The following is a 24,982-nucleotide window of genomic DNA, read 5'->3' on the forward strand; positions in this document are numbered from 1 at the left end:
ATTTCATGCAAATAGGTAGCCAGCCCAGACCATCACTAGCCACGCAAGACTGCCAAAATGTGAATTGTCGAGAGGTCATCTGTAGCACGAGGACCCTAGCCATTAGGCTCATAAGCTCAGTACTTCACATGCAGGCAGCAGAGGAGGTCGGGGCAGCAGCAAGAAACTAATTTTCTGAACTCAAACCAAGGGAGAATCAGTCCTAATGTATCAACTTCTCTTTCACAAATGATAAGGCACTGTATTCAGTACCATGAAGCTCCCCCCCTGTAGGCATATATCCTGTAGATCACCATGGCTGTATGACACAAACAAACGCTGCTTTACCTATCATCATCAGTAACCCCTAGCCGTTGCGACAAAGTGTACAATAACTGAGTCCAACATTCTTCAGCATCCTGCATTCAAATTACCCACAATAAGCACAAGCTTTTCTCTCTTTTTCAAACTTCACAAGCCCACTGACCTGTTGCATGTACATCCCTGTATTGGTTTGCTGTGCAAACTGAGGATACTTGCCTCTTAGCACCTGCAAAGTTGGAAGCCCAAAACACCCAGTAAATATGAAAATTTTGAGATTGCCACATAAAAGATACCCTAAAAGATATAACAACCGTCCAAAATCGAACTGGAGCAACAGCTCGATGGCTTGTATCCAGCTCGCTGAACAATTCGCGTGTAGCCAAAGTCAAAAGATGTGATGACGTGTCTAATTCATTTGCTCCTCCTCCAGAATACCTGTTGACCAAATAACAATGTTAATAAAAAGAGCTGAGCCACTGAACCTTGGTACACAGCATGGAGATGTCTTCTAAAACAGTTCCTCTGACGTTAGTTCATTATAGCTCTAGAGTGTTTCAAAAAATGCAAAGGTAGTACTGAGATCTGAGACACCGGAGTCTTGTAGAGCCAAGGCACTTTAAAATTATATGGGGACTCGGGAGATGTACAAACAACAATTCAGAAAAGCCTTTGACAAGTAGTGCCACGTGTCACCCCCAGCACAAATCGCGGAAATCGGCCCCAGACTTCAAGCTTTGATAATTTAGGGTTCAAGCCCCTCTGTCGGTGCTCCATAAGTTCTTTAAGTTGGTGGGTTAGGTTTTTAACTCAAACCCTTGTCCTCTCGGCTAGTCCTTTGGATTGGTCATGCCACATCATCACTTTGTGAGATGCTCACCACCATTTGGCTTGACATTACCCCCACTCTTTGGAGTCAGTGGTGTATGTCCAAAGGTTCTTCCAGGGCATCCGGGGAGCGGCAGCATGCTTTTCTTCGACGTTGGTGTCAACAAGCTCTGGTTTTACTTTTTACAATGGACAGATACACTAGCCTATGCTCCGCCTCAGTGGTTCCCTTTACATTCATCACATGAGCCCCATTTGACATATAACTTGATTGTGGCCTAGGCCTTATACTATTTTCTATGTCAATGTTTATAGTTTCGTGCACCCCACGAGACAGCTTCTTTTGGCATCTCTGGGATTCCTGTACACATTAATATAGAGATGGCTTTTTCTCACAATGAGAGAGAAATGAAATGAAATGAAATGTTATATTAAACGTCTTCAAAAGGCCAAAATGACCTATGAGACCAAACTGATACAATCCTGGTGGATCTAATACAATGTATGGGTACAAAATAAAAATGATATACCTAGATGAATCCAGGATATACCCAGATTCACCCTTGAAGGAAAGTGCAAGGTATAGACTCATGGTAGTCACCCACGAGACAATATAACCATCAGCTACATCATGCATAGTATTGACTAAATACCACGACATCCCCACTAACGTCGTCATTGCCCAATAGTGGGTGTAGAACTAGGTACAAACATATGCTCCCAAACACAACACACACCACACGCACACACACATGAGCATACATCAACACAAAGTTCAACGTGCTGAGTTTCTGTCATGACTCCGGAGATCAAGGGCAGACTCAGCCATAATGAAGCCTAGCACTAAGAGAAGCGTTAAATTGGAAAAATTAGCACAAAAGAAAAGGTAGTTGATAGGGCATATGCACCACAAAAGATAGAAAGAATTAGCATATGCACCACAAAATAAAAATGAAGTGAAGTAAAACTAAAAAACTAAAATCTTCATTATCAATGTCCGAGGACGCCCGGCATTGAGCGCTCTCCGAGAATGTATTGCATCGGTCGCTGAAGAACCTCGTCAATGTCCGCCTCTATAAATAGTTGTATTGGACGTCTCCCATGTCGTGCTAGAATAGTCCTGATCCTCTAATGGAGCCTCATTGATGTCGCGGCCGCCCTCGTAGACGTGGGCGTCTAGCTCTCCCAAGCTCAATGGCTCTGTCAACTTATATACCTCTGGTATAGGTGGGCTCTGAAGTCTATTGTGAAGCTTGCTCATCCGACGGTCAAGTCTCTGCTCTAAAGAAGTCAGTGATCTCCCTCTGTGAATGTCTCCCATTGCCTGATATCCTCAAGAGGCTCTCTCTATGTCTGAGCAACTCTAGTCAAAACAACCCGAGGCATCTCTGATCCTGATATCTCATGACTCTAGCCAGACACACAGGGACAGGAAATGAAATGAAATGAAATGTTATATTAACGTCTTCAAGAGGCCAAAGTGACCTATGAGACCAAAAGTTACAATTGGTTATATATATATATATAGAGAGAGAGAGAGCGAGAGAGAGAGAGAGAGAGAAATGAAATGAAATGTTATATTAAACGTCTTCAAAAGGCCAAAATGACCTATGAGACCAAACCAGTACAATCCTATGAATCTGATACAATGTCAGGGTACAAAATATAGTGAATCTGATACTATGGAATCCTAAAGCTGCTAGAGGTGAAACCAAGCAACTAGCCGGGCTAGCTAAATCACAGCAGATCGAACATCGGCCGTTGGCGGATCTCATCAATCTCCTCCATGGTCAGTATTCTGAACGGGAGTCGTGCATGTCGGGCCAAAGTGATCCGAACCCTCTCATGTAACCTCCGTCGATATTGTGTAGTCCTCCGTAGTCGTGGGCGTCTGGATCTCCCCAGCTCAGTCGCTCGATCGATCGGCGTGCCTATGGTGCGAGGTAAGTGTGGGCTCTGTTGCGGTGGTGGCTCCTTCGGGTGTCCAGTGTTTGCTCTAAAGAAGTCTGTGATCTGTCTCTGAGACTGGCTAGCCTCTCCTCTCATCAGGCTCTCTCTATGTCTGTGCAGCTCGAGCAAAAACAAACCTAGGCATCTTTGGTCCTCCTACCCAATGATTCTAGAGAGTGGTCCAAAACCCTCTTTGAACAAGCAATAAAAGCGGCCTCGTATCTCATAGTAGATTGGGCATTGGCATGTGTAGTGCAACTCTGTCTCACGCTCTATGTGACAAGGGGCATATCCTGGCCTTTGCTGGTACTCCGCTGTATCTCCCAATCTCGACCCGCAGCTGGTGTGAAGATGTGTGTATCTGGCCAATAGTACATCGTATCCCATGAGACAAGTGGGTATCCATGTATATGGGTCTCGTCACAAAACCATCCTCCGTAAGCTGGAGAAGATGTTCTCTGTAGAAGACCATCTTCGTGCCCATCTCTTGTGTTGGTTGTATCTATGTCCTCATGATGTCTAGCTGAGTCAAGTCCTGGTGGATGAGCTTGGTGATCTCGGACTGTGTAAGTCAGTGAGGGTGCATCCAGTGAGTACTGGAAGGGGAACAAAATGTCTATGTTGAACCCATGCGCCTGAAACCATGATGTCATCTCCCCATACCGGCATGTTGTGTTTCCCTGCATGGCTATGTCACAAGACGAGCACCACATGCCAATAGAAGAGAACAAACTGAACAGACTTTAAGCACTTCAATAACAACTGAACTGAAAGAGAGAGACCACACGGGACACAGAGTGGCGGAATTCCACCCCAGAGAGTTTGGCCCCAAACCTTGGCGCCCCTTTCGGTATTTATTTATATTGCATCAACACGGTACAAGCCGGTACTCCAGACTCTGCACCTTCTCCAGGAAGCATGCCAAAGAATGAGCCCATGGCCTCATATTTAAAGACCCTAGGCCCAAAAGCAACTTACATGAAAAGCCTTCAAACTCAAAAGCATCTGGTCCAAAAGCGATGCCCAAAAGCTCCCAGCGTAAATCACGGAAATCTGTACAGCCACGTCAGCAATCGACGCAAAACGCGAAAATCCGTACAGTCTACCATGTCATCATGTCAACGCAAATTGCGGAGATCCGTACAGTTCTGCCACGTCAGCAGTCAGCGGAAAATCCGGGTTGTGTGTGTGCGGGTCCTGCTTTATTTATATGCCTTTATGTCACTTGAGCCCCATCGAACGGGGTCCCATAAGTTGGTAGGACTTCTTCTTCTTCTGTTGCTTGTTCTTCTTAGGGTTTGGGCCCATCGGCCGTGATCTGAAGGTTGGCTCTGTTCTTCAGTGACTTGACACGTCAGCAGTTTGTGACAGCCGAATTGTCGCGAGGACTCAAGTGCAAGGTGAGCATATCTGTCCCTGGGAAGTTCCCATATGCGGTGTATGAAGGAGACTGATCTGATGAGCGCCTCAGCCACTAGTGGGGGGCAGCTGGCTCTACTCATATAATGTCATGTGGTACTAAATCCTGTCATGTGGTACTAAATCCTTGGCTCTAATGAGCCGCGAGATCATAGATATCAGAGGCTTCTCCATGTCCCCCCCCATCCATCAGTGCGACCCGACCTCCCGTGATGATCCAATGAAGGCCCCCCTATCTCAGCTTCATAGAGCAATGCAGAAGCCACCGGAGTGTCAAAGAGCCAAAGCTTCGTCTGAGGCTCCTGAAATTGAACCTGTGAACACATCCTCTCCAATCTACCCAATGTTGCATGGGCTCTAGTCAGTCTAGTCTCTGCTGCTCTCCAAAGGAAAATGCTGGTCCACGAAAGACCACTCCAAGGTAAGTGTAAGCATATGTATATTCGATTGTCTCCTCGTCGTATGTGAATGCGGGTGCTGACCTCCTGATCCACTATGGGGTGGTATTAAACATCATGACCTTGGTTTTACCAAGGTAACAGACAAACCACTTTCATGGGCAAACCTATGCAAAGCATCCAAGTGATGTTGCATCCCCTCCGGAGAGTCGGAGATCAACACAATATCATCAGCATATAACAATAGTGGAATCCATGTCCCTGCCAGTTGTGCACCTCTATCACCATCTCTCTCAACATAGTCAGAAACCTCATCCACATACATACCAAATAGAGTAGGAGAGAGCGGACATCCCTACTTCACTTCAATAGTCGAGTGAACCGGTGTGGATAGACCCTCTAAGGTGCGTACATGCCCCACTTCTAACCTGTATAATGCCATGATCCCCCAAATAAGCTTTGTGGGTACTCCCATCTCCTGTAGTCTGCCCATCAATCTAGCTCTGCGTATTGTGTCAAATGCTTTGCGAAAGTCCACAAAGCTACAATAGATCCATCTCCCGTGTGATCTGCCCTCCTCAATAATGGCTCTGAGTGTCAGGATATGGTCAAGAGTAGAAAAAACTGTCCTGAACCCTGCCTGCCCGGCTGCGCGTATCCTCTCCCTTTATGCCCATCTACTCAATTGCTGCCCAAGAATGGATGCGTAAAGTCGTGCCAATGTGTGTCCAATCATGATAGTGCAATAATTCCCAGGCTCCATAGGGTCTCCCGACTTGAAGATAGGTACAATAGTAGATAGGCCCCAAGTATCAAGCAGGCCCTCACACATGGCCCAATTGAACATAATTGCTAGAAGCTCTGCTAGTAGATCTCTGGCATGCAAAAAATGCTCAGCCACTAGGCCATCATGATTATATGCTCTCCCAGTCCTCATCCTGTCAATGGCCTTCTTCACCATCTCAACGGTGAACAAAGCACAATTGTGTGGACATGGATCGAGGGGGTCAGTAAGGGGCAGCTGTCCATGAACTGTGTACAAAGATGATGCGTACTAGCCCCAGGCCTCCGTGGAGGTAATGGCAGGGGGGAGAGTGCTCATGCAAGAGCTGCCATGCCTCGCGTAAGTCCTGACTCAAGAATAGCTCGTATAGATCTTGCTCTAGTCGAGCCAAAAAAACCCTCTTCTTCCGCCACACTCGGCGTCGGAAGTCAATCTGTGACTGACTATGGGTTATGTCCCCTAAAAGCACCTCCCTTAGAAGTCTATGGCTCTAGTCTCGCAGCATTCCTCATCATACCAACTGTTCTGGGGGATGCTCCCAGAACGGCGTATCTGCTCAGGCTGGGTGTACGGATATGCATCTACTGCTGCATCATGTAATGTCCGTGCCAGTATAGCAGTAAGCTCCTAGCTTCTCAATGCACAAGCGCCTATAAATCCTATCTATGTATACACAGTCCGTCTCCCTCGTGAAGGTGTAGCGAGTAGGGGCTACTCATTGACACAAGGGCATGGTCCACTGCCACACAAACAAGTCTGGGCCCAACCGTGAGATCCTGGATTCTAGAGATGAAGCTCGGTTGTGCCATGACATTGTCCATTGTGCTAGCTCCACGTCTGTGTGGAAAGCATGTCAAACCTCTCGCATCGGGAAATCTCTGTAGGCCATTCAAGATGGCCAATTCGTGTACAGTTCCCATGTCTATAAAGTGTCGTCCATATTCAATATGTTCCACATCCTGCGATAGTCTGGACAAGCCCATCTCTACAACATCCATCTCTCTCGGCATCTCCTCTGAATGTCACGTGACACATACAACCCTATCCGTGGACAAGCTACAGCATGATCAGGGTTCAGTCAGTCCAGTCAAGTCTAGATTAGAAGTGATCTGGCACTTCTGTGAGTCTATTCGTAGACCGTGCATGACCAATCACTTAGTGTAGATGCATATCCTCTCGTTGCACACAGCATGATCATCAATATTCCCATCAGAATCCATTAGATTCCATCAAGGGAATTTTCCAGTGCATTTAGCCTATTTTCACTTATTATTTTTAAGTGACTTCCCAACAAAAGTAGGTAGGGCAATTTTGTGAAGTTTGTATATAAGCAAACCCAAGTTAGCACTAAATGGCAGAAGAGGCAGCAGGAGCACATGCTCAACAGGAACCTTCTCAGCAGAACCCCGCAAGAACCCCTTGGCGTTTTGATCTCCCCATCCTCGCCACACCCACAAGCACCTAGCGTTTTCTGTCCTAGCAGTTTCCCGCATCAGCAGTACTCGAGTCCCCTTGGCGTTTCCAGTCCCTGCATCATCGCCATATTCAGCACCCTGGCGTTTTTCTCCCATGATCGCCAGCCCCCCAGATAGTCATCAGATTTTACTAACGCTAGCAAGGGCCAATAGCGTTTTTGGTTTTCAGCCAACCCTCAGCGGAAGCAGATCAGCGTTTTGGTTTTCAGCCAATGCCGCATCAGAACAACAGCATTTCAGCCCTATGGAACAGCAGTAGAATCAGCCCAAGTTGGTTGCAGAAGACTCCCATTTTCAGCCCATAAAAACGCAGCCAAAACAGTCATTTTCAGCCACCGAAACAGTCTCGAAATTCAGCAATTAGAAGACCACAGATTTCAGCCCTACCGTTGTCGTCGTCGTCACCGTCACCGTCACAGGTTGCATCAGTCCATTGCATCGTCATTGTACCACTTTGTGCAATCAAAAGTAGACCACTCTCGCCAACGAGAGTGGGGCCTTTGGAGGAGGGTTTTACAACGTCTCTGGTGTCGTATCTCTCTTCTCTCTCTATCTCTCAGTCTCATACACTTGCACGCACATTGTCCATTCACTTTGTTCGTGATTATAGCACTTTCCATGAAGAACGGAAGGCTCTCCCTTCCATAAGAACTAAAAGGAACCCTTGAGCACAGTTCGGAGCACTCATCTTGAGCAAAGCGCAAACAATCATTCCGCTGCACCTAACATTGGTATCAAAGCTTTGGCAGTGTTCTGTATCACTCAAGGAAAGAACCACAAGAATTTTTTTTGCTTGTTGCGATCGCACGAACCCAAGTTTGCTTGAGCGTGTCGTGTTTTGTTGAAGAGTGACAGGAATCCCAAAAAAGAAGGGCTTGTCCAGCCTCCCCTTGTGTCTCTTTTCACTCATTGAGAGCGGACCGTGCACTTAGCGGCCGGCCAATCGACGTGAGGTGGGAAAAAGCAACCTTGGTGTGAGCGCAAGGCCGCCAAGGGGTGCGCCTGCAGAAAGGAGTAGAACTCGGGTGAAGAGAAGATCCTTCTCAAACACAGATTGCAAGCGAAAGAAAACCTCAAGAACCAAGACCCGCAAGAACCCAAGTTCCTCGTTAACTTAAGAACCAAGACCCCCAAGAACCCAAGTTCCTCGTGAACTTAAGAACCCAAGACCACAAGAACCCACGATTTCAGAATGGTCATCACTCGAAGCGGAATGGATATTTCGCTTGGAAGTGATAAGCATGAGAGAGGCGAAGAAGAATTTTCCCCACCAGGAGGTTTTTCCGACCCTTCCCCATCTACAACAAGGATTGCACTAACTCCTATGGAGGCTTTCGAAAAGAGGATGATGGACAAGATGTTAGAAGACAAAGCAAGAGATGCCGAACGAGAAGCAGAAAGAAAAGCCTACGAAGAAGACATGGCAGCCATCGAGCGCCAGTACCAAGAAAGAATGGCAGCCATAGCGCGTGAGAGCGAGCAAGCACGCTTGGAAGCCAAAGCAAGAGAAGCAGAATTTGATCGAGAGAACAAAGCAAGACAAGCAGAATTTGATCGTGAGAACAAAGCCCTCAAAGAAGAGAGCGACCAACATAACAAAGAGTTTTGGCCACTCTATTCTCAAGTTCAAGCACAGATGCAAGAAATTTGGGGAAAGGAGACTCACTCAGTCTCTTCTTCTCCAAAGCATGATACACAGGATTTGCATGATTGTGTGAAGCATGATCATTTGGATGGCAATGATAAGCCTGATGATTTGAATGCCAATGAAAAGCATGATGATTTGAAAAGCATGATGATTTGGATGCCAATGATTTGCATAATGATTTGGATGCCAATGATTTGCATAATGATTTGGATGACATTGACAAGCATGATGATTTGCATGATCAAGATATGATTTCTCACAAGCATGATGAGTTGCATGAAGATGATGTGATTGTTCACCAAGATGATGTGTTAGTGGAGGCTTTTTCTAGCGAAGCTAACCTCGTTGTAGATTCAATCAATCACGAAGAACCAATCTTGGCTTTCGAGTTGAGGTCCAAAGAACCCCCACAGGACAATTCGATCATTCAGGAAGAAGCGATCTTGGCTCTCGAGCCTAGGTCCAAAGAACCCTCACAGGAAGTATTTTGTGTTCGCATGATTAATACGCACGCATTGTTCGAATGTTTGATTCGTGATCATTTCCTATATTTTAGTCAACATCGTTATGTATCCCTTTTCCTAGGCATGACATATTGTACGTTGAGCACGTTTCACTCATGAATGAGCACGAATGTATGCGGATTTTTCATGAAAAGCTGAAAAGTATGTATGTCAGGAAGTCACATTCCATGTCTCTTGAAACCGGCCTGTTCGATCCAAAAAGGGCGGTAGACTTTACTTTAAACCTTGATTTAGCTTTCACCCATTATTAGTCGTCTATTTTACCTGTACTTTCAAGACACAACAAAGGGGAGAGGGATACAGGCTGCTAGATTGCACCTGTATGAGTAGACCGACACCAGATTGGCCCCTAACTTAGGCGCCCCTTTTGGTATTTCTTTATTGTTCAGAAGAGGGAATAAACGCTGTGGTTCCCTACAAGCTGCCCCGCACAAACTCGACTGAATTTCCACTGTTCCGGCTCGATTTCGGCAACATAACTATACTAGAACCCTTCACAGTCAGTATTCCCACGCATTGACTGACTTTCCCGACGCATACGGGCACTTTGCAAAACCTGGCGAGAATCTGCAGCACGCTGAATTCTCTGTTTTCAGCCCTGAAAATGCGCCAGATCACCTGTACAGCGGTCCCCTTGCGTCCCCGAACCTCTTGGGGGTATTAGGGTCCGTTTAGGGCCAAAACCCTAAACCTGCAAAAATACACAGCAGGCTGTAATTTGCTGTTTCGGGCTCCGTTTCGCGTGCCGGTCGCATCCGTAACAAGTCCTCGAGCTCCCGCACCTGTAGGGCTACTTGCCCTTTGAATCGGACGAGATTTCTGGCGTGAAACCTCTCCGAATTCACCTGTACCTGCGGGGGGATTAGCCGCTAGCTAATCCAGTACCTGTACAAGAGGCTCTTGCCTCGGCAATCGCGCATGAACCCACACAACTGTACATTGGTCAAATGAAGAGCCCACTAGAGGGGCATAACATACTGCCAAAGGGGAGAGAGAGAGCAGTGCGTAGCGTGCAGGGCATCACTCCTGGCACCGCACTGTACATAGGAGGGAAAGCAAGCACTCCATAGCTCTTAACCTGTGACAAATCTGAAAATGAGGCTCTCCCAGCTTAAAATTCAGCGCCACTTCTTGTTGCATGAGGCAAGTGCACCAGAACGTGCCACTTGGCACATTTATAAGCATTTTCCCGTTTCGGGGTTGCCGTCTAAAAATATCCCAACCGGTTGCCCAGTTGACTTCACGACAGAGCAAGAAAATGTTCCCCTTGTCATTCCGGAGGTAATGACGTCAACACATTTTCAGGTCCCAAAATAGCAGTTCCCTAAATTTTAGGAGATGCTGCCATTGTATCTTTCTAGGTCATCCGACCCTCTTTGTACACTGCGGCCACATCCAGAACTGAAATGTAGCCTCTGTAGCAAAGGATTCCACTTTGGCTAGTCAATGACCCCACTTGGCTAACCATAGTCCTTGTCCAACCTTAGTGCTCTCTTGCCCTCAGGCCTGGACTCCCTCTGGACAGTTCCACACTAGCTATGCAATGCAGGGCACTTAGATTTCCCGAGGGGTGTTTCCAAAAAGTGAAAGTAAATAGATAATAAGAAAGAAATCAACAAAAAGGATAGATAGTAGTCACACGCTGGTGACATCTCTTCCTTGGCATGGCACAGTTTCCGAACAAGCACATGAAAGTATGAGCACGAAGCATGGGCATTTCCGTTGTGAATTGCCACAGTGGATTGCTTTAGATCAAAAGAGAAAGATTCGATCTCATTGTTTGTATGTGTTTGATGAACGGATTGTCACTCCGTATCTTTGTTCATCTACATTGCATGCACAGTCTTTGAGGAAGACAAGATTTTTTCCACTCACTTTACATGGAATGGGTATGTTCATGTTTTTGTGTTGGAAGTGGTTTCAGGAATTTTCAGCCATGGAGATTCTTGAAGATGAAAGAAGCACGACTCTAGACGAAGTTGAAGCATTGAAGGAGGCACTGAAGACTGTGTCGCTTTCGGCGTGGCCCAAAGAAGCAAGCGTTGCAGACCTTTATGAAGTTCAAGTACCGCACGACCCACACATCAGAGTGGGCCGGCGAAGAGTCCCTTCAGGATTCCGGATGCTATTGGCGATCTCCCTCGACGCCATACAGTTCGGTACCAGTACCTCACTTTGAAAAGGAGGGGATGTCACGTGACACATCCAACCGTATGTGTCCGTGGACAAGCTACAGTATGATCAGGGTTCAGTCAATCCAGTCAAGTCTATATTAGAAGTGATCTAGCACTTTTGTGAGTCTATTCGTAGACCGTGCATGACCAATCACTTAGTGTAGATGCATATCCTCTAGTTGCACTCATCAGTATTCCCATCAGAATCCATCAGATTCCATCAGGGGAATTTTCCAGTGCATTTAGCCTATTTTCCCTATTTTTGGTATTTTCACTTAATATTTTTAAGTGACTTCCCAACAAAAGCTAAGTTTGTATATAAGCAAACCCAAGTTAGCACTAAATGGCAGAAGAGGCAGCAGGAGCACATGCTCAACAGGCACCTTCTCAGCAGAACCCCTTGGCGTTTTGATCTCCCCATCCTCGCCACACCCACAAGCACCTAGCATTTTCTGTCCTAGCAGTTTCCCGCATCAGCAGTACTCGATTCCCCTTGGCATTTCCAGTCCTTGCATCATCGCCATATTCAGCACCCTGGCGTTTTTCTCCCATGATCGCCAGCCCCCCAGATAGTCATCAGATTTTACTAACGCTAGCAAGGGCCAGTAGCGTTTTTGGTTTTCAGCCAACCCTCAGCAGAAGCAGATCAGCATTTTGGTTTTCAACCAATGCCGCATCAGAACAACAGCGTTTCAGCCCTATGGAACAGCAGTAGAATCAGCCCAAGTTGGTTGCAAAAGACCCCCATTTTCAGCCCATAAAAACGCAGCCAAAACAGTCATTTTCAGCCACCGAAACAGTCCCGAAATTCAGCAATTAGAAGACCACAGATTTCAGCCCTAAAGTCGTCATCGTCATCACCGTTGTCGTCATCGGCATAGTCCCAGGTTGCATCAGTCCATTGCGTCGTCATTGTACCACTTTGTGCAATCAAAAGTAGACCACTCTCGCCGATGAGAGTGGGGCCTTCAGAGGAGGGTTTTACAACGTCGTATCTCTCTTCTCTCTCTATCTCTCAGTCTCATACACTTGCACGCACATTGTCCATTCACTTTGTTCATGATTATAGCACTTTCCATGAAGAACGGAAGGCTCTCCCTTCCATAAGAACTAAAAGGAACCCTTGAGCACAGTTCGGAGCACTCATCTTGAGCAAAGCGCAAAAAATCATTCCGCTGCACCTAACACTGAAGTATCATAAAAAATTAACTGATGATGGGCATTAAAGTCCCCTATAATGATAATGTGACCATCTCTAGAGAACTCCCATATGTCATCATCCAAAACAGAAAAGGGAGACTGTCCTCTGGGTGGTGCATATACTCATGTACTCGAGGGGAAGTAGCAAATAGCAATGTAAAGATATCTGCATGTCTCTGCTCTCAATCTCACCCACATGTACCTAGCCTGCTCATCCCTGCGGGCTATATGTATCAACGGTTGCAGCTCTTGCCTGAATAACACTACCACTCCCCCTGAGCCCCGCCTTTTGTGCTCTGACCGTGTCTCTTGTCTGCAAGCTGTCTCCCATCTGTATCCACTAATGTGAGGCATAGATTGTCCAAGGGCCTGATGTGTCTCAGTGTAGAAGATGATGTCTGAAACCCGCCCGTAGGGCGGTAGACTTAGGCTTTCACCCGAATTACTTTACTTTAGACACACACACAGAGCACTTTGGAAAAGTAACCTACGACGGGAATTAACACTTAAGCACACACATAGCTCGGAAGCTAGAATGCCCTGAGCAGACGCCGACAACCTGTAGGCCCCAAAATTGGCGCCCCTTTCGGTATTTCTTTATACTTTAAGAGGGTAAGTTACAAGAAGAGTCCTGGCAGTTCTTCACCTGTATCCAGCTAGATACCACCTGTTCTGGTAAAATTTCGACAACATAACAACCCCAAAACTTGCCCGAAACCAATTCCCTTGCTGGAACTCGCTTCCGCTAACATAAACCCTCTGATTTCAGCCCAAAAACAGCAAATTCATCACGCTGTATTTATTGGTTTTTTCCTTTTTTTCAGCCCTAAACAGTCCCTGAATTGTCCTCTAACAGTGGGGCACTGTTCCCATTGGTTTTGGCATCCGTATGGCTGAAAAACAGTCCAAATTCAACGCATAACCGGCGCTGAATACGCACCTGTACGGTGAGGGTATCACCCTCACCAGAGCCTGCTTTTGGAGCAGTAGTTAGCTACTCCTGTTCCTGCTCAGAGAGGCTTTTGCCTCAGCAAAAACACATATAACCACACAACTGTACATGAATCAAATGAAGAGCCCTCTTGTGGGGCATCACATTACTGCACGTAGGGGAGAGGGAGCAGTGTGAAGTGTGCAGGACATGACTTCTTGCACCACACTGTACATGAGAAGGAAAGCTTGCAGTCAATAGCTCTTATCCTGTGACAGCTTGCAAATGAGGCCCCTCTCAGCTAGCAATCAAGCGCCCCTTGTTCTGCATGAGGAAAATGCACCAAAAGGTGCCACTTGGCACATTTACAAGCATTTTCCCATTTTGGGCTTCCCGCTTAAAAATCTCCCAACTGGTTGCCCAATTGACTTTCCAACAGAGTTCTAAAATGTTCCCCTTGTCATTCCGGAGGTAATGACGCGAACAGATTTCAGACACGAACAAATTTCATGGCCCAAAATAGTAGTTCCCTAAATTTTAGGGGATGCTTTCCTTGGACTCCCACTGGTCATCTAACCATCTATCCCCACTGGGACCGCATCCAAAAATGTAATGTGGCCCAGCTATCGGGTACTTTCCCTCTATGACCCCGCCTTGGCACTATGCCTTTATTGAGTTCACTTCCTAGTATCCACCAACTTGCCAAGTGCGACAGGGGACCTACATGATCTCGAACTAAGCCTAGACATCCTCGTACTATACAAATTCCAGTGCCGACCAACTTCCCATCTGCAGGTGAAACTACCGTTCACATTGGCTATACAATGTCCGACCATTTGCAACTTCAAAAACAAGGTCTCAAAAATTAAACAAAAAACATTGGAAAGAAACCAGCAACTAAAGTTAGCAGTTGCCACGTCCTCGTGACATAGTTAACAGTTGTCACGTCCTCGTGACATAGTTAACAGTTGCCACATCCTCGTGACATACCCCCCTCTTGAAATTGCAAACGTCCTCGATTGCATACCATAAATACACGCCACTAATGATTTTGTGTTGTTAGCACTCTTTTATCATCGCATGTATTCGCAAGAAAGGTCGTAAGACATAGATACAACTTAATGAGACCTTCATACTTTAGTCATTTCCATCTATTACACTGAATTCATATGTACATTTGATGTGCTAGCTCTATCATTACCCCTCGTTTGCACACATTGGGTTGGGGCATAAGTAGGCTGTAACCCAAAGGCTTCAAGATAAAGCTGCAATACATTTGGTGACTCTGACAGTTCATGCCCTTCCATCCACTTTGCATCCATAGGTGGATAGTTCTTGAACTTCACCAAGTAGCGTCTTGCAACCTGTCCTTTAACTTTTATGTCCTTATGTGCCAAAATTTGCTCAGGTACTAGGATCTCATCAAGTTCCTCAACTTCTTGCTGATCCTCATCTGGCATATCTTCTGGCACATCACCCACAAAGGGTCTTAGAAGACTCACGTGAAACGCATTATGAATCTTCCATGCATTAGGCAATTTCAGCCTGTAAGCCACATTGTTGATCTTATCAAGCACTTGAAAAGACCCATAGTAGCGCATACTGAGCTTAGGAAAGAGCCGTTCCTTGCCCTTCATCTTCTTTAACCTTGCCTTTTCAAACCTTAATAGAACCCAATCACCAGGTGACAACAATGATTCACGATGGTGATGATCAGCAGCCTTTTTCTGCTTTGCCTGAGTCTTCTCCAAGGCAACTTTAATTTTCTTGTACATTCCATCCATGTTCTCAACATATCGATCTGCCTCAAAGATCTTGTCCTTTGTATGCAAAATGGGAGGAACCTTTTTGCTGCCTTCAACAATCTCAAAAGGTGCCTTGCCAATCAAGGAATGCACTGTATTGTTGTACGCATACTCAAGCATAGGTAAATATTGTTCCCACTTGCCCTTATTATCTGACACATAGCATTTCAGTAAATCCAAGACAGTAGAATTAGCCTCTTCTGACTGTCCATCAGTTTGTGGATGAAACGAAGATGAGAATTTGAGTGTAGTGCCCATGTTCTCAAACAATCCTGTTGGAGCATTTTTCTTGGATCTCAAGTGTTATAGAGTTTCATCCCCTGTTCCTTCATGGTTCTTGGCATTTTTGTATAGCAAGTGGTTTTCTCGGGCTAGCCACTCACTGCATTGCATGTAGGATGCATGGTCGGGAACTTTTGGTTTGGTCTGACAGGTCAATTTAAGTCCAGATTTGGGGCTTCTTTACCGATTTTTATGGGTTTCTAAATTTTCAAAATATCTGGTTTCTTGGGTGTTTGCCCTACCCACACCTACTTCACTACTCATGTGCCTAGGGTTAATAGTCATTGATCATGGTTTTGAGTTGCAGAGTTTGGACTGCAGGAGGCTCTATACAAGTCAGTGGTGTGGCATGTACACACTCCAGAGGGGATTTCTGTTTTGGCCCACTTCACTATCGGGGTGAAACAAGGCAGCCCTCTATCTACACTATTTGGCATGTATGTGAATGAGGTTTTTGACTACATTGAGAGGGATGGTCAAAGACCCCTGGAGGCCTCAACGCGTCAGCACCCTAGCTTATGGTTGTAGGTGCCGGACCTCACAGCTATAACAGCCCCACCCACTCTCTTTCTTGTTCGCGAGCCATCCCATCCTTTGCTGATCGTTCTCCAACACAGCCAGCCTAGAACCCCCTACAGGGAGAGTGGGTAACCCTAGAGGGGGAGGGAATGCAAGCATACCCACAACGCTGCAGACCCATCATACATGGAAAGAACGAAGACCTTCACAGCAGCGTTATCATCAAGGGCACAGGCACTATTTAGTATGAAGTTACAAACAGAATTAGCAACTATTATAGACGGCTTTATCACTAAGGATGAAAGATTTACAGCATTAGAACCCCAGCTTAAAGTCATACAGATGCAACAACCACCTACAAGAAAGAACATCGAGGTAGCATATACAACCTTCAAGGATAATACAACCATTGCATAGGTAAAAAATGATTTGGTTACAGAAGTACTTTCAACAATTAGGTGATTTGCCTGATGACTACACCCGAGCCACAATGGCAGAGGATGAATACAAGACAAAGACAGAGACAGCTATATGGAAAGAAAAGCTAGATAAAGTAGTTCCTTTTGTGGATCTAGGATATCCAGTATACATTGTTATTAAAGCCAAACAAGCCACAGTTGACTATTGCACATTAAAGCAGAAGAAGGCAATAATGAAGCAGACCAAGTCTCTCAAAGGCACTAAAGTATGGATATCAGACGAGCTCACTCCCTTACAACTAAGGAATAGAGCAAGTGAGCTATCAAAAGTCAGAGCGACAAGAAAAGAAGGAAAATGGGCAGTCTACAAAGAAGAAAAGGCCATCATCCATGAGTTCAAGAATTCTATACCCAAGGAAGATAATTGAAACAACTATTTCTTCTCAGGACACCAGGAGAACAATGGATTACCACCATTTTGTAAACTGAAAGGACTACTATCTACAAAGATGCTTTTTCATTGAACGTGTCAAACGATGAAGAGCTTTAATAGAAGCACTTGTGTAATAGGTGCTAACTAAGACATTCTTGAAGCAAGCCCATCAAGTAGGACCATCACCAAAATCATACAAGTTCTTCAAATTAGACCCAGTTAAAAACTTAAACATTTCTTTATAGAGATTATGGCTCTTTCTAGTTAATAAAAAAAAAGGAAGAGATGGAGAAGCATTGCTATCATTCGATTCATTTATCCATGATCCACCACATCCATTGTTGTTGTTGCTATTGTTATTTTTGCACTTTCATGATGTTCAAAGGACAAAGACATTTATACCGGTAGGCCAGATTTTTCAACAGCAAGCTACAGTAGATGGTGATAGAATCTTTGCTTGTTTCTTTCTCCAAAGAAACATACACACATAGCCATAACTTCAAAATTTAACCAAGTTATATAATGCTAAGCATTTAAGCATGCATGTATGTTATGACTACACAAAAAAGTCCCCAGAAATCAAAGAATGCATAAAACATTCTTACTTTTTCAAGGCGTTCTTCAGCTCTGGGACAGTATGCAGACACTGAACAGTTGAATTCATGTAGCAAGTGTTCCCTAAATTCAATAATCCTGCTGTATGACCCTGAAAAAAGAAAAACCAATCAAGCAGTGATGTATAGATGTCTAACCATAGGCTTCATAGGTCATAAAATGATAATAGGCAATTGCCTTGTTTATAAGCTTCTGAGTGTATGGTAGAACAGTACAAAAGGAATATGCCAAATTCCCTAACCGTCACCATGTAAAAGAAAATCAAAGAAGAGGTTTCACAGGTTCTAAATGAAAATATGCAAATGCCTTGTTTATACACTTTTGAGTGTATTATGGGAAAGTACAAAAGGAATGTGCCAAATTTTCTGGCCATCACCACGTAAAAATCTTCAAAGAAGAGGTGGTATACACACAGATGATATCTGAATAAAGTATACAGTGCAAAGTAAAAGCAACACACTACACTAGAGTTACAGGAGTCCAACGCTATTTTTCTTGCTAAATGGAAAACAGCTTCATGCAGTGGCACTTTTAGAAGTTCCCATATGTTTTCTATGCCCATATGCATATGACATGGAAGGATGAAAAAAGTATGATTGGCTGACCCATACATGTCTTTGGTTTAATTCCTACTCTTTTGGCAGTAAGTCATCAAAAAATTTAATAGCATGTCCTGCATCAAGCGTTTCAACTACAATGTATGAACATGCTCAATGGCAGCCTAGTACATTAGGGAAGAGTTATGTCACTTTTAATGAAAACTACGAGTCCCAACTTTCAAGCATCAACGGAAAAAAGACTAGAGCCTAGGGAAAATACTAAATAGACATAAGGCAAACATGCTGTGGAACTTGCAGAAATCTGCTTATATGGTGCCTTCCTTCCCTTTATTCCTCTTCCTCATCCACTAAAAAGCGGCAATCGTTATCATCATCAATGGTGAGTTGTAGTTCCTGCTTGGTGGGTAAGTGGGTAAGGAAAGATATCCATAGCTTACTCCTTTGTTCCCCTTTGAAGTTACGATCCTGTGCGCCGTCTTGCCAACCTCCCACTTTTCAAGTCAGCATGCCAGGTGGCTTGCAAACAGTAGACTCTTCAGACGTTTGGCCTAAAGTTTCACAGAATGTTTAAAAGGATGAACCTGTGCGCCCTCTTTCCAGCCATTTATTGCTCAATCTTTTCCTAGTTTGGTTCTCTCTTCAGCCAATTTCTCTTAATACCGATATGTTGTTTTCTCATAGGCCATATAAAGCCTTTGAAAGGTTTTAAAAAGATCGTTCTGTCTGTAAATGATCTGTTCTTTCTTTTAATAATGTTTTGAAGTTTCTCACATAAGCTTTCTGTACATATATGTTGTATTGATTACATAATAAACTGCAATAAAGAGAGGATTCTTTCTCCAAATGAAAGCTCATGAAAATATTAAATGGACGATAACTCTCAAAAATGACAGTTTATGAGCCTCATAAATTCCTGAAAAGGAACTGCTGTATATATGTTGAAAATTATCAAAAAAAGAACTGTCAACTCTGAAGAAGCAAAATTAGTCAGCAAAGCAGCCTGTATGGGACCTGCATTTTTCCTAAACAAAAACAGGATTACAAAAATCGTCAATCATCACAGCTACAGCACAAACCAGTGCAGCATGCTCTTGTTCTTCTTCAGGGAGGTCCTCCACAAAGACAGGCCCCTTCTCTGGCGCTTGAGGTATCTCCCCAGAACTACCCATCATCAAAAGTCGTTGACCCTGGCAAAAGTAACTGAGCTTATAGACAGCAACTATCACACGTCTGCAAACTTTTTTGTGCATGCACTAGCGATTACCTCTTTAATACCTAGCTTGCTCCAATCCCCATCATCCTGCAGTATAAAATAGACACACAACAACCCACTTTAGAAACACAAAAACTTGAGTATTAAAAGTAAATAACCTTACATAGAAATGATTCGGGCGGCTTACCCACAACCTTTTTTATAACTCTCTTTCCCAACAACCTTGCAATGCTACTATGAAGCCCCTAACCCTAGACAACATGGGTAAAGAGCAGCATGAGTGATATGATTGCAATCTAGACATAAATTGCAATCAAGGAATGGTCTTGCATTGAGAAAAAAAGGACTCACGCCAATTTTACTATTGAAGTATCTTGGCCACCTTGAGGGAAGCCATCCTAGCACGAGGTCAAGAAGGGTTAACAAGGGGAACATTATAGAACTCTGCTGCAAAGTCAACTGGGCAACCCGTTGGGAGATTTTTGCGGGAAGCCCAAAGCAGGAAATTGCTTGTAAATGTGTCAAGTGGCACATTTTGGTGAACTTTCCTCATGCAGCAAGAGGCAGCGCTGAATATCTAGCTAAGAGAGCTCATTTCCAAGTTTTTGTCACAGGTTAAGAGCTATTGATTGCAAGCCTTCCCTCTCATATACCGTGTAGTGCAAGAAGTTAGTCCTACACACCTTACACTGCTCTCTCTCCCCCCTATGTACAGTAATGTGATGCCCCACAAGAGGGCTCTTCATTTGACTCATGTACAGCTGTGTGGTCATATGCGTTTTTGCTAAGGCAAGAGCCTCTCTGAGCAGGAACGGGGGTAGCTAACTGCTGCTGGATTTAAAGTGATTCTGGGCATTGCTGTGTATAGTGGATCATTGGGTTGCTTTTGGGGGCCAAGTGCCTATAATTAAGAGGCCAAAGTGCCCAGTATGCCCAGATTATGTGAGTGGGCTCACTTGAACAGTTGTAACTGTGGTAATCCATCAAATAAAAAAGAAATACTACAAGGGGCACTTGCGGAAGGGCCAATCTCTTTGAATGGGAAACTCCACCCCACTCGTTCTTGACTCAAAGTGTTTTCTTTCAATTCAATTTGTTGTTTTCCCGTTAGTTGTAGTATTGTTGTATCGTTTTGTTGCCTTATCAGATCTGGTTTTAGTGGATCATTTGACTTTTCTCCTAGGAATAGTTCGATCCAAATATGCTATGGAAACACCTTTTGTAATTGGGAGGGCACCACATGCCAACGGAAAAAAACATACTAAACAACTTTAAGCACTTTTAATAAGAACTAAGTAGAAAGAGATGCATGGCACGAGACGGGGAGTGGCGGAGTTCCACCCCAAGAGAGCACTGGCCCCAAACCTTGGGGCCCCTTTTGGTATTACTTTATATTGCTTCCACTCTGTACAGACCGGTACTCCACGCTCTGCACCTTCACCTGGAAGCGTGCCAGAGAATGAGCCCACGGCACATATTTTAAAGGCCCTTGGCCTATGAAAAGCCTATTGTTGCTGCTAATTTGGTTGCCAATTAGCAGCAACAATAGATGCAACAAATGAAACACATGCAGTAGATGCAACGATAGATGCACCCTAGCCGGGTTTTTTGGGTAGGAATCCAATGTGCTTAGATATGGCGACCAAAATCATTTTGGTATGCCTCCAAGGGAATTTGGTCCCTTTGGAGGCTCGATACCTTCTCAGCCTTCAAGGCCTCGAGATAATAAGAAGGTGCTTGCTTTCATCTAGTAGTTTCATGCCACCTTTTTGTGAGGCAACTTTATTGAAAGCCTCCAAAGTCAAAAAAGCATCTTTCTTTCTCAAAAGGAATGCTCTAGAGTAGTGGTTGGCCCTTTTGCCTCATGGACAGGCATCAAAGACTTTGGTGGGATTCAAACAATTGTTTGCACAATACGAGAGAGTCAGAGAGAAGGTAGGCAAGAGCGAGGTGAAGGGGATTGAGTTAAAGTTTATGCATCTCAAGTGAATGCCCAATGCAATTTTGTTTATTTATTTTGTCATTTTAGGTATTTATTTTACTTAATTCACGAGTGTGGATCAAGCAATTTATGTGAAGGGTACTTAAGGTGTCACGTGCACATCTAACCTTATCTGCATGTGGACAAACTGTGCTTACTTCTAGGGTTTAGGTCAGCCTAGGAAGTGTTATGGCACCTTTGTGAGCCTGTACGCAGGATGTGCATGTCCAGACACTTAGAGTAGCTGCATACCCTTTGATTGCACAACCCATTAGCCTTGCCGAACTTGCAGGATTATGAAACCGGCATGTTCAATCCAAAAAGGGCGGTAGACTTTACTTTAAACCTTGATTTAGCTTTCACCCATTATTAGTCGTCTATTTTACCTATACTTTCAAGACACAACAAAGGGGAGAGGGATACAGGCTGCTAGATTGCACCTGTATGAGTAGACCGACAACAGATTGGCCCCTAACTTAGGCGCCCCTTTTGGTATTTCTTTATTGTTCAAAAGAGGGAATAAACGTTGTGGTTCCCTACAAGCTGCCCCGCACAAACTCGGCTGAATTTCCACTGTTCCAGCCTGATTTCGGCAACATAACTGTACTAGGACACTTCACAGTCAGTATTCCCACGCATTGACTGACTTTCCCGACGCATGCGGGCACTTTGCAAAACCTGGCGAGAATCTGCAGCACGCTGAATTCTCTGTTTTCAACCCTGAAAATTCGCCAGATCGCCTGTACAATGGTCCCCTTGCGTCCCCGAACCTCCTGGGGGTATTAGGGTCCGTTTAGGGCCAAAACCCTAGACCTGCAAAAATACACAGCAGGCTGTAATTTACTGTTTCGGGCTCCGTTTCGCGTGCCGGTCGCATCCGTAGCAAGTCCTCGAGCTCCCGCACCTGTAGGGCTACTTGCCCTTTGAATCGGACAAGATTTCTGGCGTGAAACCTCTCCGAATTCACCTGTACCTATGGGGGATTAGCCGCTAGCTAATCCAGTACCTGTGCAAGAGGCTCTTGCCTCGGCAATCGCGCATGAACCCACACAACTGTACATTGGTCAAATGAAGAGCCCACTAGTGGGGCATAACATACTGCCATAGGGGAGAGAGAGGGCAGTGCGTAGCGTGCAGGGCATCACTCCTGGCACCGCACTGTGCATAAGAGGGAAAGCAAGCACTCCATAGCTCTTAACCTGTGACAAATTCTGAAAATGAGCCTCTCCCAGCTTAAAATTCAGCGCCCCCTTCTCTTGCATGAGGAAAGTGCACCAGAAGGTGCCACTTGGCACATTTATAAGCATTTTCCCGTTTCGGGGTTGCCGCCTAAAAATCTTCCAACCGGTTGCCCAGTTGACTTCACGGCACAGTAAGAAAATGTTCCCCTTGTCATTCCGGAGGTAATGATGCAAACACATTTTCAAGTCCCAAAATAGCAGTTCCCTAAATTTTAGGAGATGCTGCCATTGTATCTTTCTAGGTCATCTGACCCTCTTTGTACACTGTGGCCACATCCAGAACTAAAATGTAGCCTCTGTAGCAAAGGATTCCACTTTGGCTAGTCAATGACCCCACTTGGCTAACCATAGTCCTTGTCCAACTTTAGTGCTCTCTTGCCCTCAGGCCTGGACTCCCTCTGGACAGTTCCACACTAGCTATGCAATGCAAGGCAGTTAGATTTCCCGAGGGGTGTTTCCAAAAAGTGAAAGTAAATAGATAATAAGAAAGAAATCAACAAAAAGGATAAATAGTAGTCACACGCTGGTGACATACCCCCCTCTTGAAATCTCAAACGTCCTCGTTTGCATCTATGTCGTACATGCTCATAGTCAACACTGATGTATTCAACACCTGTCGACACATATACGACACATACATGCTCATTGTCAACCCTGGTGTATTCAACACCTCGTCGACTCATGTATTGCCTGCGTGTGAACCCTGTCCCAATGACATAGTGGTAGCTTTGCACTGTGCAATTGCTTTGAGTCACTAACTTTCCAATGACAAAATGGTAGCCACACATTTTGCCGCTGTCTTATAGTACACGTTGGATCCCGTAACACTTTCGAGCATACCCAAACCGACAGTTTAAGAATGCAGTTACACATGTACTCTTTAATAGAAGCAATTACTGTATCCTTGACAAACTGACAAGAAATACTCACTTCTATAGCACTAACCAAACTTTTGGACATTCCATAAGAGCAATTGCCAAACTTACAATCTGTACAGCTCTAACATTCATGTAATAGGTATTTCATTTGAGCTCACCTTAAATACCATGTACATCATTTGTTTCAGAAGCCATTGTCACACTGACAATCCATGTAGCTTTGAAACTCAAGGGGTCAAGGTAGGTTGCAAACCGAAGGCTTCAAGGTAAAGTGATAACACAGTTGGTGACTCTGCAAGTTCACCTTCTTCCATCCACTTAGCATCCATTGGTGGATAGTTTCTGAACTTTACTAAGTAACGCCTAGCAACCTTGCCTTTCACTTTCCTTTCTTTGTGTGCCAAAATCTGTTCAGGGACCAAGATCTCGTCAAGTTCCTCGACTTCCGGCTGATCTTCAACTGGCATATCTTCTGGAACATCACCCACATAGGGTCTGAGAAGACTAACATGAAACGCATTGTGAATCTTCCAACTGTCAGGCAATTTCAGCCTATATGCAACATCACTGATTATGTCGCATACTTGAAAAGGCCCATAGTAACGCATGTTGAGCTTTGGAAACAGTCTTTCCTTGCCCTTCATTTTCTTTAACCTTGCCTTTTCAAAGCGTAAAAGCACCCAATCACCAAGTGAATATACCACTTCACGACGGTGACGATCAGCTGCTTTCTTTTGCTTTGCATGAGTCTTCTCTAAGGCCACTTTGACCTTCTTGTACATTTCATCCATGTCCTGAACATACTTATCTGCTTCAAATATCTTGTCCTTTGTACGCAGTATGGGAGGAAGTTTCTTGCCACCTTCAACTATCTCAAAGGGTGCCTTGCCAGTTGATGAATGCACTGTATTATTGTATGCATACTCCACCAATGGCAAATACTGCTCCCACTTTCCTTTATGCTCTGACACATAGCACTTCAGCAGATCTAGGACAGTAGAATTTGCCTCTTCTGACTGCCCATCTGTTTGAGGATGAAATGAAGAAGAGAATTTGAGCATGGTGCCCATATTCTCAAACAAGCCTCTCCAAAACAAACTTGTCATGCATGGATCACGGTCGCTAACAATCGACTGTGGCATGCCATGATACTTGAAAATATTGCTCATAAACAAGCGTGCCATCTGATCTGGCTTTATCTTCTTCCTGACAAGAATAAAATGAGCCTGTTTGCTGAATCTGCAAATAATGGTCCAAATACCATCCTTTCCTGTCTGCGTTCTCGGAAGATCAAAGATAAAATCCATAGCAATACTTTCCCATGGTTTGTCTGGAATAGGTAGTGGTTGCAATAACCCAAGTGCCTTTTGCCTGTCAAACTTGACCTTCTGGCAAATTAGGCATT

At 44.7% G+C, this 24,982-nt stretch overlaps 1 protein-coding gene across 2 annotated transcripts in view; it reads right to left on the reverse strand.

Moving 5' to 3' along the window:
- The window catches only part of LOC147466192 (ubiquitin carboxyl-terminal hydrolase 7-like), a 57,808-nt gene that overhangs the window by 21,511 nt on the left and 11,315 nt on the right, over positions 1–24,982 (reverse strand). For both annotated transcript variants that reach the window (XR_015189755.1, XM_086524575.1), the window contains exons 3-8: positions 19,529–19,564; positions 19,341–19,451; positions 17,695–17,795; positions 615–738; positions 467–529; positions 328–398 (exon numbers count right to left, since the gene is read on the reverse strand). Coding sequence is in view for 1 of the 2 variants with exons in the window: in XM_086524575.1 (XP_086380701.1) it covers positions 328–398; positions 467–529; positions 615–738; positions 17,695–17,795; positions 19,341–19,451; positions 19,529–19,564 (506 nt within the window). In the remaining variant the exon portion in view is untranslated. The remainder of the gene's footprint in view (positions 1–327; positions 399–466; positions 530–614; positions 739–17,694; positions 17,796–19,340; positions 19,452–19,528; positions 19,565–24,982) is intronic.

This window comes from Adiantum capillus-veneris, chromosome 1 (assembly GCF_014529385.1).
Source record: "Adiantum capillus-veneris isolate H3 chromosome 1, ASM1452938v2, whole genome shotgun sequence".
Classification (NCBI taxonomy): Eukaryota; Viridiplantae; Streptophyta; class Polypodiopsida; order Polypodiales; family Pteridaceae; genus Adiantum; species Adiantum capillus-veneris.